Source organism: Phaethon lepturus, unplaced genomic scaffold (genome assembly GCF_000687285.1).
Source record: "Phaethon lepturus isolate BGI_N335 unplaced genomic scaffold, ASM68728v1 scaffold10562, whole genome shotgun sequence".
Taxonomy (NCBI): Eukaryota; Metazoa; Chordata; class Aves; order Phaethontiformes; family Phaethontidae; genus Phaethon; species Phaethon lepturus.
In genome coordinates, this window is record NW_010525540.1 from 2,308 (window position 1) to 19,923 (window position 17,616).

The 17,616-nt window shown below is 40.1% G+C and overlaps 1 protein-coding gene across 1 annotated transcript in view; it reads left to right on the forward strand.

Moving 5' to 3' along the window:
- Positions 1–17,012, forward strand: part of TBX18 (T-box 18) — an 18,066-nt gene extending 1,054 nt beyond the window's left edge. Inside the window, exons 2-6 of the mRNA XM_010282789.1 lie at positions 1,943–2,114; positions 8,599–8,766; positions 9,936–10,000; positions 13,684–13,778; positions 16,187–17,012. Of these exons, the coding sequence (XP_010281091.1) occupies positions 1,943–2,114; positions 8,599–8,766; positions 9,936–10,000; positions 13,684–13,778; positions 16,187–16,911 (1,225 nt within the window). The 3' untranslated portion in view covers positions 16,912–17,012. The remainder of the gene's footprint in view (positions 1–1,942; positions 2,115–8,598; positions 8,767–9,935; positions 10,001–13,683; positions 13,779–16,186) is intronic.
- The last annotated feature ends 604 nt before the right edge of the window (positions 17,013–17,616 follow it).

Below are 17,616 nucleotides of genomic sequence, written 5' to 3' on the forward strand. Positions count from 1 at the left end.
GGAATGCTGCCTTGTTCCCTAAGCAAACGCTGCCCTATGGTTTTTGCGCGTCCTTACCTCATTGACTGCAATTTTGTCCTTTTCTCGTGCGGTGTAGAAGACGTTTCTTGGGACCATTTTAGATTTTGTGGTTTTCAACAAGGTGCAAATACCAGTGCTGAGGTTGTACAGTACCTACAGTTAGGGGAGGCTCTTCTGACTGTAGCATAGAGAAAAAAATGCTTTTTTCTTTGGACCACTGCAGTGCAGCTCAAATGAAAGCCTGTTTCTTCCTTTGTGTTGCACGTGTGCATTTACTTATCAATCTAAGCATATAATTCCTAGAAAGGTCTGAGCAATTCCTTAATTCATAAAAAAGCAAAGTAATTATTCTAAATTGAATAAAAATGTTAGCATTAAAAACAGTCATATTGAATGTGAGTTCTTTAAACCTCATTTCATTTAGGATAAATACAGTCATAGTGAGCTGCACTGTCTGCCCGGTGTTGTACCTGTTCCCCAGATAACTGAAGGAACTTAACAAAAGTTGTATGAAAGGCAGTATTTTCTTAGTTGGCAAACTTAAATTTCTGTAATTATGTATTAGTACCATGCCTTTAACCTTCCTGCTAAATATTAATGTTTTATATGTTTTACTTGTTGCCACTTTTCATTCTTTGCTGTGCAATCTATGATTTTTTTTTTTCATGATGACTTGTTTTAACTTTGGATGTTCATGTGGCTTTACAAACTGTCTTGCAGATCTTTAAATTTGGAAGATAAAACAGCAGTCACATATGGAGCCTAGCTGCCACAGCAGATAGCAAAACTAAGAAAATTTAATCTAGATTTAGATTTCTAGCAAAATTGGACCTTGTTGTAAATATTTGGAAGCTTAAGCTGTTGCTCAAAATATTTTATGTGTATTTATTGCTTTATTTACTTTTGTAGGGGAAGCATGTGTTTAGTATAAACCAACAAATACAAAATAAATGAAAAATGTTACAACAGTTGACTGTGTGATCTGGGTTTGAGAATTTGTCTCCGGGAGAGAATTTCACCACTATTCGAGATCTTAGTTTTACAGCTTGATGTTAATTGTACAGTGATGCATGTATTAGACCATTTTGTTTTCATTTCCGATTGAGTAGTTTGTCGTGTTCTAATAAGGAACTGAATTGTACAAACATATGATTTGATAAAGTCTTTCTTGTTCTCATTAAAAAATATAGTGGAATTACTGGAATTTTACTGTACTTGAAAAAAAATAAGTTGAAGTTTTTAATTAGTGCTTTTTAAATTGCCCTGTGAAGTGTTTGCTTTCAAAATAAGTTTTGTACCAAAGCAGGCACTATTTTTATTAGAAGATTACTTTTGTCAGCATTGGCCTATCAAATGAAATATGGGCTGTGTTTTTTCGTTTTTAAGCCTTTCTGCAGTACTATTGAAGAAAATTCATATGGTCTTGCAGAAATAGCAAGAGCATAGTTTGACATAGTTTCATTATTTTTCCCAATCATAATGTTCTTTCCCTGCAATGGCTTTATTCATAGACTCTTATATTGGACTCAGCATGTTAAATCTTCCAAATACGGCATTACTACTTGATTTGATAAATGAAGGACCAGATTCTTCCCTGTTTGCTGATGCTTATTCAGAGCAGAGCTGTAGCTGTCAGTGAACTGACACCAGTTTAAAGCACAGTGTGGAGCCTAGTGTTAAGGTTGTTACTGATCTTAAGAAGACTAAGGTCAGATCAGACCATGGTTTTTTAATGTTCCTTTTGCAGGTACCAGAACTATGTTTTGAAACTAAAAAAAATAACTTTTATTTATTGTGCTTTCCTGTTTTGTTAATTGGTGGGTTCTTGCTGTATGTATGGGCCCTAATCTATTAATACTGAAATGGTCTGATAAACATTTTTGGGTTTTGTGTTTAATAGGTATTCATTTTATTTTTATAGGTATGTTTATCATAGCTCCAAGTGGATGGTGGCCGGTAACGCTGACTCCCCGGTACCACCTCGTGTTTACATTCACCCCGATTCACCCGCCTCTGGGGAGACATGGATGAGACAAGTGATCAGCTTCGACAAACTGAAGCTTACCAATAATGAGCTGGATGATCAAGGACATGTGAGTACTTGCTCTTCTGCGGTATTGTATGTAGGCACATTGCTCAGCTCTGAAAGACTCTGACGTACAGCTTCAGGGTGCCAGAAATAGGCTTGACTTTTCAAAGCTGTTTTGGAACCTTACCGTCTAGATCTAAAATCTGCTTACTTTCTGCTCCGATAATTAACTGCTTATTAGAGCCTGCTGTTTTACTCCCCCCTCAAAAACAGAACTCCTTCTGCAAAGTAAGCCTTTACAAGGCTAAATTGCCTAATATGAAGGGGCAGAATTGCTCTCATGTTTTCCCACCGAGTGTGTTACTTGCAACTTCTGCTCCGATCAAAAAGGGCGCTTAAATTCACAAGTGGCTAGAAGAAACATTAATAGCGTGTAATAACTTCATGTGAATAAAAATACACTTAACTATTTTCTTAACCTAAACATTTGTGTGAAATCCCATGAGGTGTTAATAATTGCAGTCAAAAACGAACAACATGAGAGCTGGGTTCACTCTGATAATGATTTATTACATACCTTATGAAGCAAGACCCTTTCACAGCTGAGGCTCATTACTTCTGCAAAAACTGGCGAAGACGTATGCAGTATGAGTGTTCTGTTTGCAAGTTCTAAATTGTTTAGTTATGACATTATCTAATGTGACAAAATGTGTTATGTTAATATTTCCTTTTCTCTTCAAAACTGTTGAAATATGACAGATGTAAGCCAGTATCTTTCCAGCAATCCCTAAAATAGTTTTACTTGACACCTTAGGAAATAATTAAAAAATGGGAATGGTTTTTAGTCAGGGTAAAGTCTTTAATTTTGCAAAATCCTGTAATAAATGGCAAATGTTGGCTTCCTTTCAGAAGGAGCACTGAGTTCCAAGTGGTAGAGTTTTAAGAAGTTGGAGGCAAGTTTTGAGACAGGATGTGGATTCCATTGTCCTTCGCGTAGCCCAATATATTAAGCAGGATACTTTCCCCTTCACAGAAGGGAGTGAAAGAAAATGTGCCTAGCACAGAGGACAAAGATACTACGTGCATCCTCTCTCAGTATAGTTGTAATACTGTGATGTTAGGCCAGGTATTTTGTCAATTACACAGTCCACGTTTAAATATGAGCTTCTTTTCTCCCTGTTTGTGTTTGTGAAGGAGATTAATGTGAAATTCTTGTTAAATGGTGCAGGAGCTACAACTTTTATGTTACAGAGGTAGGAAGGAATACAGGAGGCTGACTGGACTGAGCTAGTGAATGTGATAACAAGGATAAAAAGACTACCTTTCGTATAATATTGTTCATAATTTTATTGTGCTCTTCCTGAAAAAGAATGTGGGGGTATTCATGTCTCTTTGAGTTAGCAGTGCATTTGTTTCTTTAGGCTTGTAAGAGAGACGTTTTACATCACTTCTTTCACTAACAGAATTAGTTATGGGGTCTCATTTGGCAGTGTGTGTGGTGAGATTAGCACACGTAGTTCCCTTAGTTTCCCCAGCAATCCTGTATTTGCAACTCTTCTTGAGTGAGAGTTGCTTTTTCAGAGTCCTGAGTCTATTGTAAGGGCTTTAAAAAGTGAAATGGATGCGAATGGGTAGAACGTCAACTTTTCCAAGGGAGAGCAAGCCGGCTGGGTTTTCTACCCAGTCGTTTCAGAGGGATGATACGCGGGTGCCGTGGTCCACCCGTGCACTTGCAGTTGCAAACTGCCCTGTGATAAAATCTCGGCTATGTAGAGAATTGTATTGCAGTATTTTTCCATCCCAGATCTTAGCTTTGGTTTTATTCTGAACTGAAACCTGTGTAGCGTACACAGCACGCCATTATTCATAATGTGGGGGGATATAAATTTTCTGGTCTTTAAGTGTTTCGATTTGGAAACTAGTGAAGCAAAGCCGTAGTACAGTGATTTGAGACACATTGAACTGATTCAGAGCTACGGCAGCGCCCCTCCTCCCCAAAATGGAAATTTAAGTATTAAAATAAAAGGACAAAAGAAGGATGACTGTAAAATAATTTCATATTTCTAAAATCTGGGAAATTGCAAACATGTCATTCATAATTACCAGAAAAGGCAAAAGCAGAAAGCAGAAAAGTGTCTTTTCCAATGGGTACATTTTTTCTTTTAAAGCTATGGTAGTGTGGAATGCTGTATTGAAAAAGCTATGTAGCCTCTGAATGCCTCCAGCAATAATGGAAAACGAATAATCATATTTTGTGATGAATATGAAAAACAATTGTTTCTCATAAGCAGGAAGGAACCATTTTTCTCAAGAGAGTACCGGGGAGAGATGGGGACTTAGAAGAGCTAGGGGTCAAGACTGTACTGTCCCTCGAATATTTGTTTTTACATCAAGTGTTCTGACTCTACCACCCCTGTATGGGAGATGAGGTATACTTTAGATTATTAGAAAGTTGTTTGGTGGGTTTTTTTCCCCCTCCCACTTAGACAGAATGGCTCAGAGAAACCTTGGTGGGGTCTTTACGCTCTGCCATCATTCCTCCAGTAGTTCAGGCAGTGTTGGGCTTTAGCTGTTGTTCTTTGGTTGTGCTTTCTGTGCTGCCTGGTTCTGGGGCTTTAATCTTTGTCAAAATTGTTCCTTTATTCTTTCTCTACTCAGAGGTATCAGCTTTTGCAGAGTGTTTGTGTTAAGATCCCAGGGCTAGGATTTGATCTTGTAGGCATTGAAGTAGGGAACTCATGTGAGATCAACCCAGAGCCCTTTTACCTATTCCAGAGTGTTAACTGTCAGAATGAGTGAGAGGTGACCCACGTCCATGGGAATGAGGACAGTATTTGCAGAGAGATGCTAAGGTAGTATTCCTGTGCAGTATTTATATTGTGGTAGTAGTTCATGGCAGCCAGCTCCCCTTGCATTGCGTTGGCCTGGGATTAGGTTCTCATGAAAGGAGATCAGCCATCTCTAAGACAACTTGCTTCGCTGCGCGAATGTTTTCTGGGCTCCTTGCCGCCTGCTGCTGTTTGCATCAGTATTTTGAGTGGGAGTTTGTGACGACGTGATTTTGTAGTGCTGTTCTGCAGAGAGATTTTGAAGTACATCTGCACGTAGGATACTCTCTGATACATGGGTTCCACTTGCAGGCTGAGGAGATCAAGCAAAATTTGTAAGGCTGTTTTCCTTGCTTGTTTTTGGTCTCAGAAGGAAGTCCCTGCTTTGGAGAGGTTGCGTACTTATACGGGCATTAAGGCCCAATGGCATCATTAAGACACATACTGCAGCATTTGTGTCTTTCATCTGAGTCGTGATGGTAAGAAAAAGTAAACCTGCATTTTGCAGTTGACACTGAGAAGTGCATGGTGTGGATGCTCTTTCTTAATTCTTCTCATCCCTCTCTCATCTCTGGGGTAGGTGCTGCATTGTAAAAGCAGTCTCTCCCGCTGGCTGGTTAGAGCTGGCTGATTTTTCTATTTCGATGCAGTTTTTAGTCTGAATTTCAGTAGAGGGGGAAAAGTCAATATTTTTGATGCTGTTTTCCATGCTTTTCAACTGAGTATTTTTTGATGCGATGAACATCTTTTAACTTTTAGTGAAAATGAGGCTGTTAGCGTGTTAATTGTTCCTTGGTGGCTGTTTTTTTTTTCCCCATTTGAAAGTGGGGTGAGGCTGGAAGCAGAAGCGGACTGTTACTGTGCCCAGACTTGGCTCCAAGTAGCAAGCTCTGCTTACAGTCAATGGGTAGTTATATGTTCTTGTCACAATGAAAAGCTGGGAAACATCAGCATTTGCACTTGCAGTTTTTGTCTTTGTGAAGAGGGAATCCATGCTCCTTGGCCCCACACGCTCTCCTGACTGCAGAAAGCCTGAATACATGGGATTTGCAGGGAGGAAAAAGGAGGATTTTTGGTGAAAACACCATCAAGGTGAGGACCATGCCAGTGGTCTGGCAGTGCACTGGTGAGCTGCCAGAGGCATCCCCCCCTGTGGTTTCTTCCCTCCAAAAGAGTATCAGGCTCTTGCTTGTGCTGGCTGTGATGGTTGTGTCATGGCGGTGCCCGAGTTTAGGGTCAGCTCTGAGGCCTCATCACAGCAGCATCTCTCAAGAGCAGTATTGCAAAGGTAATCCCAGTTTTGGGTGTCTGCAGATGCTTTGGCTGCATTTGCTCTGCCAGCCTGTTGCCTTGCCCTGCTGCCTACCTGCAGGCTCCCTGCTGCGGCGTCTTCTGTCTGATAATGATGTCTTGACAGTTGCTGTGGTCAAAGTGTAATTTTACATTTGGCGGGAGAGGTTTATTCCCCCACGAAGTGTTTTGGTCGGGCCCTGTGAGGGATTTGTAGAGAGCAGCAGGCTTTTCAACTGTGAGTTGAAAGCAATGCCAGTTCGTGCTTGGCATTTGCTGGGATTTGTTCTGTTTGGGGTTTTTATTGTTGGCTTTTAAGGGTATGAAGGGAAAGTTGCTGGTTCTGCAGATAAACTGTTAGATCTCATTTGTGCTGTTGAATGTGCAAGCAATGTGAAAAGAAAAGCAGGAATCTCCTTTTCCTTAGCTTTTTCAACACAGTAACTTTAGGTGATGCTTAGGATAATAGAGCTAAATGGTTTTCAGAGCGGGCATTGCATCTCCCTCTCCCTTTATGTCCTATCTACATAGTGTTGTTTTTTAATTAATCAGGGCTCTGCAGTCATGTATTACTTATTCGTAATTCAGTCCTGATCATTAACAAAGATCCTATTTTACAAGGCATGGTACAAAAGCAAGGAAAAAAAAAATCCTGCTATGTATTTGCTAATCAGCAGTGGAAATTCAATATAGCACAGAGCCAAGCCAGGTTGCTCTTAAGAGATAACAAGGATTGGTCTAGCTGTAATAGCCACCCAGAAAAGGAGTGGGAGGTGGTCATCTCCATGCTGCCGTGATTTCACTTGTCCTGATACATGAGCAGAACTGTTCGTAGCTGCCTGGGTTATCATTGCATATGGTCAAGTCCACCGTGTAGGCAAGTGGAAGCTTGCACCGCAGAGCTGATGGGGTGAAGTAATCTGTGTGGGAGCAGAATGTGGCATGCTTAGTGGCACCCAGGCAAATGGCAAGGCACAGAATAGCGATGGGTTTGAACGGTGGAACAGAGCTTTGCTTGATCATTTTTTTTCTGTTGCACCAGTATCACCCCTGGTATCACTGGGTGTTCACAGGAAAACAGGGTCAGGAATGTGCTGTCCCCTCTACGTTTTCATTTTGTAGATCTTTGCCAGCGGAGAACTGAAAGGAGTGTTGTAAAAGAGAATACACATTTGCATGATAAAAATCTTGCTCTGTGCAAGATTTCAGAAACTGGGAAAAGGCTTCATATGAGAACATCCATAGGGCACTCCCTGAGCAAATTAACTGGAGCCTGTGATGTCATTGTCAAAACCGTAGTTACAGGCTAATAAAACCCCTGATTATCCAGAAACTTGGCTTATCCTAAATGGGGTCATGCCATCTGGCCAGGACCAAGTGTATTAAAATAGCCAAACTCTAGTTTATCCAAATGAATGTAATGTCCTCTATGTCATTTGGATGAATGAACTTCCATGGTGCCTGGCGGAGGGCTCTGTCGAGAGCCTCAGCACATGCACATTCTGTTGGAGCAGGAAATTAAAAAGTTTCCCCTGAATGTTGATTAGGGGCTCCACAGGCCAATAGCCATAGGACTATTTATTTATCGAGTTAACTAATTTCTTAGGCCTTCCAACAATAATAGTTGAGCTTCCAATTATCTTTTTTCTTGAAATCTCCTATTTTAGTAGTGGTTAGCTGAAGTGGAGTAAAATAGAGGGAAAATTCTGGTTTTTTTTAAATCTCCTCTAAAATTTGGGAGCAATACCAAGCGGTATTTTTTGTGTTTAATTTTATGCACTATGAGTTCATATACTTTTTGTTTATACTTGATTCTTAATTGAGCTTTTGTATGCTGATAAGGCTTTACGTATTGATGTTATTCATATGTATTATAAATTTAGAGTTATTAACATTTTAGAGTTTTGGATTTTGGTGTTATTTTACTTTTAAGTTGCTGCTCCTTCAAAGTCTCAGCTTGTGTTCAAAACAAGATATGTTTCCAGCCTTTGGAATATCAGGAAACAAATTGCTCCAAGCATATCCCGAAGGTTCCAAAAATAAAAGGCAAATGCTGCTGCTCTTAATCCTGTTAGGATCAAATCCAGGCTCCAATGGAAAAAAGTGACAAAACTTTCCAAATTCCAATGGGACCAGGACTTCACTACTGATTTTTTTTTTTTTTTTTCCTTTAGCCAGTCTCAATTGAGCCAATCTCTGAATTTGGAGCTCCTGAGTTGTAATTTTTAAATGCTTAGGGTTGGCAATAACATAAATGCACAGGGATTAGACTACTGTAATAAGAACCTTCAGAGGTTAAAGAAAACATTTGATTTCCAGTAAGTGGCATGGTAAACACATACCATAATCTGTTCCAAAAAGCTATTAGTCCTGAAACAGCAGGTTGTCCTTTCTAATAAATGTTATCTTTTTTCTTTCATGACTGCATAGATTATCCTTCACTCTATGCATAAATACCAGCCTCGTGTCCACGTCATCCGAAAAGACTGTGGAGATGATCTGTCCCCTGTCAAGCCTATCCCTTCAGGAGAAGGGGTAAAAGCCTTCTCCTTTCCAGAGACAGTTTTCACTACTGTCACAGCATACCAAAATCAACAGGTAATACGAGCTTTCTGCTTGGCACTTTACAGGCTTTTCGGAGTAGACCAGGGAAGTAAGAGATAGGAGAAAAGTGGATACTTTTGTTAAACCTCTTATTAAAAAGCTTTGTCTAAACCCTTTTCGTATTACACGTAGCTTTCACTAGTAGTATTGCAGCAGCGCCTGGAGGCTACAGCTGAGACTTCACTGTGGGCTAGACGCTGCATGTAAAAAGTCATTTTTAGGGAGATCACACAGTGTAATTAATCTAGTTAATGGTGTCTTAATTATAAATACAGCATTAATGGACAAGGCAAAGAGCAGTCTAATTTTTAAAGGTGGTTTTGTGCTTTAAATGTAGATACATGACTGGATAGAATTTTTAAAGCACTTTTGTTCCTGACTCCAGTGATTTCAAAACTCCCAGACCTTAACAGAGAAGCTGAGGTCTGAAGAAAATTGCAGTTGTTTTCATTATTTGCATTCGGTGTATGTTATTAACTGCAATTTATCTGGGTCCACACAGATTCAAAGTCAAAAGTAAACTGCAGGTTGTATGACTCTGGTGTTTGGCCCTTATTACTGCTTTTTGAAGTATTAACATACATAGTGACACCATAATGTTGTGACATTTTGTTAATTCCACATACGTTACTGCAGCTGTCTTTTGGAAAGTTATATATGCCTTGCTGTATTTAGAAAGAGAAGAGCAGGAGAGCCATGTAAATACTGAAATATCATTATTTGGTGCCTATCACATTTATTTAAATCAATTACAAGTATTTGGGGCAGGGGGTTGCTGGCTTTTTTATGGAGGATAGTAGCCAAGAGATAATCTCTCTTTTCACATTTCCTTCTTAACCTGTACAGAAATAAAGTTTTAATTTAAATTTTATTGCAGTTAGGCAGTACACTCTCTTAGGTGAAAAATGACATTTGCCAGAAGATTTTTCTCAAGAATTCCAACCTGCCCCTTAGTAGCATTAAATACCTATAGCTTCTCTGGGGATTTGCAAAAATAATCATCAGAAGGCTGCCCCTTACTTTGCTGAGTTTCAGGACAACCATCTTAAACCATGCAAATGTGAAGATGTTTCTACTCCACTGTTGGCTTAATTCTGTCAGGATGGTTATTTTTGAGTGTTAGCTGAATTTGCAAGTAATAACTTCTTTAATCATCTTCACAGATAACTCGTCTGAAGATTGATAGGAATCCATTCGCCAAAGGGTTTAGAGATTCGGGACGTAACAGGTAGGTGTTGGCATAGGAAGTGGGCTTGTTACTGCTGACAGAATTGGTTTGTGAAAGCTGGTAGAGGGGAATACCTGTATTTACAGACAAATTAGTCTGAGAACTCAGACTCTGTGAGGGAGCACTTACGTTTCCCCATGATGTTCTCTGTGGTGGGCTCCCATTCCTATTCCTCTGACTATCTAGGTCAAGAATGGGTTGGCACACAGCTTGACTCATGTACTCAGGTTTCCTTTCAGTGGAAAGGGTGGCATACCGTGAAGGCTGCAAATGGAATTAATGCATACTCAGGTCTGTGATTTCAGGCTGCTCCTGAAATCTCTTTCTCCTGGCTGGAGACACCAATTGCAAATACCAGTGTCAAATTATAAGCCCAGGCTTTCTTGCACATAAGTGGCATTTAGTACAAATGAATGGCTCGTTGTTTTTTCTTAAAGGGGGAGAAACTAAGTTGTCCCCTGCAGTAACCTTACATTTAGTACACTTGCCTAGGAGGTGGGAGACCTATGTTCAAGTGTCTCTTCAGCCTAAGGAGTTTTAAATCCACTTCCTAGGTGAATGTTTTCATACTAGGCTATAGATAACCTTGAAACGAGCCTGTTTCCACCTCTTCTGTTGCTGTTGGACTGATTAATTGCTTGTTCTCTCTTGATCCATGAATCTTTCAAAATAGCAATGGGGAATCTGAGTAGTGCAAAGTGGAGACTTGGGTCTAGTCTCTGCTGCCAGTACCGATGAGGTATTTTATCCAAAGACTGTTTAATGCAAAATACTTAAGCCTGTTACGAATTGTATGTTAAACCATTTCAGCTAAAAAAAGCAGCATTTAATTGTGGTGCATAGTATACATCAGTTCCCGTGACCACATTGCATTTGGTGTCTACAGCTGCTATATTTATGACCTAGCCTTGCAGAGAAGGGAGCAGACTGTGCTGGTAGGAATGCTCAGGAGTATCTCTTGGTAGCTGCTTTACTGAGCTTCTCTTTTAGCAGAGACTACAGCATGAAAGCCTGTTCTGTGCTTCCACCTGAGTTACATAAATGCTGAGACTGGACAGCAAATGAGAGTATTTTTTAGAAGAAGAACAGCTATAGAAGGGGTGAGGTGGTTACAAAGATTTACGTGAATTCACTTGAAGTATTTTTTCAGTTTGCATTCTACATTTGCTGGTCTAAGATTTTTGTCTTCTAGCAAGAAACAATTGGCCATGCTCTGTCCTGGGGCCTGGGAGGAATGCCCCAGGCGCGGGCATAAATAGAGTTTTGTCCTCGATAGTAGTCTTCTGGTTTGAAATTAAGTGAACAGTAACTTTCAGATAAATGCAGTGACTGAAGAAGCAAAACATGCTGTGTGCAGTTGGGGAAGAAAAAAGTTGCCATGCGTGCCCTATTTGACAGCTCTTTGTAGGCAGTGTCTCTGCTACGCATGCTTTTTGCAGAGCCATAAAATAAGTACTAAGGAGAGAAGTGTGAAACCCTGACTCCTCTGAAATTTCTGACTTTAAGTGGGGTTTGAATTTCTTCCACAACGTTCTATAAAATGAGAAAAGATGTCCTTGAAAATAGAGAGGAAAGGATCATTCAGAAACCAGTTTTGAACTGGATTTAATGTGGTGGCACAGCCCTGATATTACCTGAGGAGGATGTAGGTGCAGTAAGAGTACTCCATCTGCAACCACGCAAATCCAGTTGTAGGACTGGGGCTATCCAGAGAGGTTTTTTGGTTTGGCTGTTAGGAATAAGTTTGGTTTGGGCATTAGAAAAAAAACACCATCTTTGAACTGAAAGACAGTTGTAGATTACAGAAAGGGATTAGGAGGCTAGTCCTGTAGGAAGGGCCAGCCTCTGTAGAAATGTTTTGGAATTGGCTTTAGATGAGGTCTGAATGCTTTTACTGTAGTGTTACTTGTTACAGAATTGACTCTTCAAACTCTTGTCTGTTGAAAATTGATGTTGGTTTACAGAAGTCAGTATTGCTGTTTTCTTTGATAGGCTCTGTGGTACTGAATAAATGTGTTTGAGAATACAGCTCAGATTTTTTAATTGCCAAGGAAAATTTCCTTTTTTAATTTAAATTGCTGCTCTACTCAGTTGGTTATTATTTTGTTCTGTTGCTGAACGTTGAAATTAAATGTTAAGATTTAGTTGTCTTCATTGTTCTGGTTAGTGTACTTCTCACCTAGGCATTTTAGTCTGCAACAAAAGTGGGAGAAACCACCCAACTGTGGTACCATTATATCTGACTTTTCACTATTGTTTTAATTATTGCATCTATCTTACTATGCACTGCTGCATGCAGTAATTCTGTTTAATTAAAAATATTCCCTTTCAGGTCATTCGTGTTTGATCCCACAGGCTATTTTACACAAATCAGTAGCTTCACCTTTTAAAAGCATTCCCTGTGCATTTGCAAAGTGCAACAGAATTTATGTGCTGAGAATAGTTTCATTCTTCAGTTAGGCCTTAAGTTTGACCCTATAAAAACTTTTACTCAGGGAAGGACCAGAATTTCTCCCTTTAAATACTTCAAGAAAAACATAACTGTTTTGTTAAATAAACTTGGCCATTTGATAGCGTAAATTAGGGTGGTGATAAAATGTGGAAATTGTTCGAAGGCATCTTGTATAAATTATCGCCTTGGCTACACTCCTCCAGGAGGTGGCTTTTATCTCCACTTTAACTAGAAATGAGAATTTACCATTACTGCAGAAACTGAAGGCTATCTTTTTAGTCCAGGTTCAGCTAATAAATACTTTATAACTGTTTCCTGAAATACATTTGTGGTCCTGCTAGAAATGCAATGGGGAAGAAGCGGTATCAGAAGAACACATTGGTAGCTTCAAATTGGCCTGTTTGCATAATTTGAGTTTACAGAGTGCTGCTGCTCAAAGGCAAGCACTTGTATTTGGTGTGTGCCTGATGCTGACATTTAACAGGCCTTTGAGGCCCAGCAGCCAAAAATAACAGCAAAATTATACCTCTGAGGTGCATTATTCACAAGATTCTGTCAGAAAACAAATGAGCCTTTACCTTCAGGAAGTAGAGATTCCTCTAAATATTGTCTGCCACGACTGCCTACCTGGTTATTTCTGTTTTGTCATGGCACTGTTGAAAAGAAAATGACAGAAGACTTTTAGTTTCGAAAGGCATTTTGCTCAGCACATAATAACCAAGACACAACATTGCTTTATACGTTCTAGTAGCAAACGAACTGTACACCCATGCCTTGCTCATGTTGTAAGCTTGATTTTCCAGCTCATTGGTAATGACTGGGAATCCTGTTTTAATGTAAGTTGTGAGTGGATCACCTTTGTCCTAAGCAGAAATAGGAGATCATCCCTCTGGCAGTTAGAGTAGTTGCTGTTAAGGAAATGTTGTACTAGGAAAACATTTAATGTCATTTAGTCATTTCGTCCACTCCCCAGCCCCCAAAAAGCCAAAACTGAAATAGACTGCCAGATTTGTGGAATTGGGAAACTCTTTGCATGCCGCCAGCCCAGTGTCTGCAGATCACAGCAATCTCATGGATGAAGATGCAAGGCTCTTCTTAGAAAAGCAAAATCAACTTCAAAATAATCCTGAAAAGTCACTAATTTCTATATTTTTCTGAGGTAAAGTATCTAGAGAAATGTGACAAAATACAACTTTCTTTCATGATGCTATGTTGGTTTTGTTCTAAATAGAATGGGACTGGAAGCCCTTGTAGAGTCTTATGCCTTCTGGAGGCCTTCACTAAGGACACTTACATTTGAAGATATACCTGGGATACCCAAACAAGGTAACAGTTGTCTTTGTGTTCTTTCAAAATAAAAATGGGTGAAGATAAAGCTTCGTCCATCATTCTTTACAGAACTCCAGGGGAGTGTGTCACTTGCAGAGGAAAAGCAACGAACCAACCCCAGCGCAGGCCATCACTTCTTATCAGAGTTATTCTAAGTTAGAAAACTAATGCTAACTTAACCGCTGTGGCAGTAAAAATGTTAAATAGTAAAGACAGATCTGTGGAAGAAGATGCCAGTTAAATATTTAAGAATGGAATAACCTATTTCTTCGTGTTATATTCTGGCTAGATAGACAAGGCAGAGAACATTTGTAGATGACTTCTGTTGTACACATCCAAATTCTGATGTAGGAATTACTTGTGTGTTTAAGAGAAGAAAATGAATGAGAGAAGAAGCATCCTCTAAGTAATGAATCAGTAGTGCAACCTTAATTTGGTTTCTGCCTTGGAAAGCCTTCTTGATTCTTAAAGACCTAAAAATTGTTCATTAAAAGTCCCAACAAACTTTATCTGCATCCTAGAGCTTGAAAAAATAGACCTGCTCTCCATTTTGCTTTTTCCTGCTCCCCCAGTCCATAACCTCTTGGCTCCCACTTTCCCCATCGTACAGATAGTGCTGTGGGGGAGAGAGGGCTATTTAAATGGCCTGTTTCAAAAGAGCGGGGAGTCTCTGTACTTTTTTCTGAGTTCTTTTGTTTCCAAAGCATCCCTGGGCATATAGAAAACCTCTCCGCTGTTTTCCAACTAAACCAGACATGTTGCTCCCAATTCTTCACATTTCCTGCTTTCTTAATAATATATTTCAGAGTCATGAAGCATCTTCAGACCAAAACCCCTGAAAATATGGAAATACACAGAAAGGAATTCTATCAACTTCTCCTTAGCTCAGTTCTTTGAAAAATCTTGAGCCTCAATGCCTGATGTGTGCAATTAAAAAGGAGTTTTTGTGCCAAGTCACAGATACATTGGATGAGGGCTGGCAGAGTTTTGGGTAGAGGATGGGAGTCGGAGGTGGTCCTTATAAAAAAGGCCTGTAATGAGAAGCCAGCATCAGACCTGAAACAGTTTGTGAGACTGCGTAAAACTGAAAGGTAGTGCACTGCTGTGTTGCCCTGTTTGTATATATTGAACTGTTTGAGAGCAGCGGAACTGCTGCCATGAACTTCCCGCTTCCTTTTCTGCTGTTACCTGAGGTTAAGGAGCTTGTTGATGTTCAGAGGATGGGATCCTTGCAAAATCTTGAGTCATCTACACCTTGGACAGTACGGTAGTTTAGAGACTTGCTGAAAGACCCCATTAGAAATGTCCTGATTGATAATGCTGGAAGTGCCCATCTTCAGAGAACAGAAGTGTTGATGTAGATTGGAAGAAAAATAAGTACACCTTACACCAAGGTTTCTGGAGTGTGTCAGTGTCTCATGGTGATTTGTGCCTGTTGTGGCCTGTCAACAGAGCAAGAAGAAGCAGGCAGAGTTCGCTGACAATGTATTTTTCTTTTTACTAGCTTATCTATCATGAAAACCTGTTAACTTATTGACAATGTGTGTCTTTTGCAGCACCAAGCTGATTGTTAATGTGATTTGCAAGCAGGAGAATCTTCCTTGTTAAGTGCCTTCTGACCAGGAGACTGCAAAGGCCCAAATCAATTTTTCTTTGCTCATTTTTTGGGGACACACAATCTCTAAGAAAAGGCAACATTTCTTGCAGATGAGAAACTTTCAGCCCTGAGAAAAAGTTTCACCTGTAGCAAGCAGTGCATTTTTAGGAGCGTTCAGCACTGGTATTTGTCATGTAAAAAGTTCTGATATCGGTAAACGAACAGTTTGTGAACAGCTTTGCTGCAAACCTAAACCTCCACCTACCCATTCAAGAAATGAAGCAGCCATGCACAGTACTCAGCCTACGCTTTTCCTGAAGTTGTTCTGAAGTTTTGTTCTGAAGTTGTGAGCCTCTTGTCATCTGAGCTAAGGAGCTGGTTCCATAGCTGGTGCTCTGACAGTGATAGTCTGGCACAGAGAGCTTGAAACACACTCTGGGGTGTAGCAACATGATAGACAACATAAAATTCGTAATTTTGAAGAAGGCTTCTTGTGGTGTGGTACTTGCATGGTTACATCTTAGCTGCCATGCAGCTTGCTTCCTGTGTCAAAGAGGACTTAACCTTTTGGGCAGGAGCTCTAAGTATTGTGTGATTGTTGCAAAAACATTAGGTTCTCTTTCCTGGACAGGTTTCTTTAAAAATGAGACACACACACTTACACACACTCCCCTCGTACGTGTAAGTACAATATTTTTTGAATGAACTTGCATCATGTTTCATGTCAAAGGTTGTTATAAAAGACAAAGGTCTTGATCTGTCACCTAGGAAGTGAACATGCTTCTTACAGTGTAATATTCTCTTCCAGGAAATGCAGGTTCTTCTGCTTTACTCCAGGGATCTGGCAGTGGAGTGCCATCTACCCACCCTCACCTTTTACCGGGTTCCCCTTGCTCATCTCCAGCCTTCCACCTCAGTCCCAACACTAGCCAGCTCTGTAGCCTTGCTCCAGCTGACTACACAGCTTGTGCCCGCTCAGGCTTGACCCTGAACAGATACAGCACTTCTTTGGCTGAAACCTACAACAGGCTCACAAACCAAACCAGTGAGACGTTTGCACCCCCGAGAACTCCCTCCTATGTTGGTGTGTCGAGTAGCACAACTGTGAATATGTCTATGAGTGGCAATGATGGGGATGCATTCAGCTGCCCACAGACTGGCTTATCTATGCAGATTTCAGGGATGTCTCCACAGCTCCAGTACATCATGCCATCCCCATCCAGCAATGCCTTTACCACTAATCAAACCCACCAAGGTTCCTACAACACGTTTAGACTGCACAGTCCCTGTGCACTCTATGGATATAACTTTTCCACATCCCCTAAACTGGCTGCCAGTCCTGAGAAAATCGTTTCTTCCCAAGGAAGTTTCTTGGGGTCCTCGCCAAGTGGAACCATGACGGATCGGCAGATGTTGCCCCCCGTGGAAGGAGTGCACTTACTTAGCAGTGGGGGGCAGCAGAATTTCTTTGACTCTAGGACCCTAGGAAGCTTAACACTCTCGTCTTCTCAAGTGTCGGCACATATGGTTTGATGAAGCCTTTAAGTAAAAGTACAGTATGTTTGGTGTCTACAATGTATTTCTTTTGGAATATGAAAGGACACTCGATGTAGCTTGTAAAGTGTGTGTATATATAATATGAGAGGAAGTTTCACTGAATTTTTGATTTGCTTGCGGCCAGATTATTCTCCTATTTTGAGTTACGCAGAGTTTGTTGCGGCACAGACTGCTTTAGTTCTCTGGTATAATACACTTAGTTGTATAACACGTTGGGACATATGCAACAAATTAAGTAAGACTTCCTCCCCTTTCCCCCTCCTCTGTTCTAGCCCCTTTAAAGAATGAAATGACACTTGGAGTATTAAACAACACAAACAAGCCCACTTACATTTCCTTGAGTTTCTTTAAAACATTCATACAATGATAAGCTGATGCACCAAAGGCATTTTACAAGTTTCTTCTCTGTTACAAGGGATATGAAGGGTATTTGGACTTCTAAGTGTGAAGCATCAAGCATCCAGCCTAAAATAGAAGTTTAGCTAATGGATTATTTACAAAGTAAATGGAAAGATTTGTTTGCCTTTTCACGATACGCTCTTTTTAGCTTATCAACGGCACAGCATTCTTACTAGGATTTTTTTTCAGCATTAGTCTAGATTTATGATTAGGTATTTGAAGATAAATAATGCATATTCAAATTGTGGTGATAGGAGTAATTCAAACCAACAGCAGAAAAAG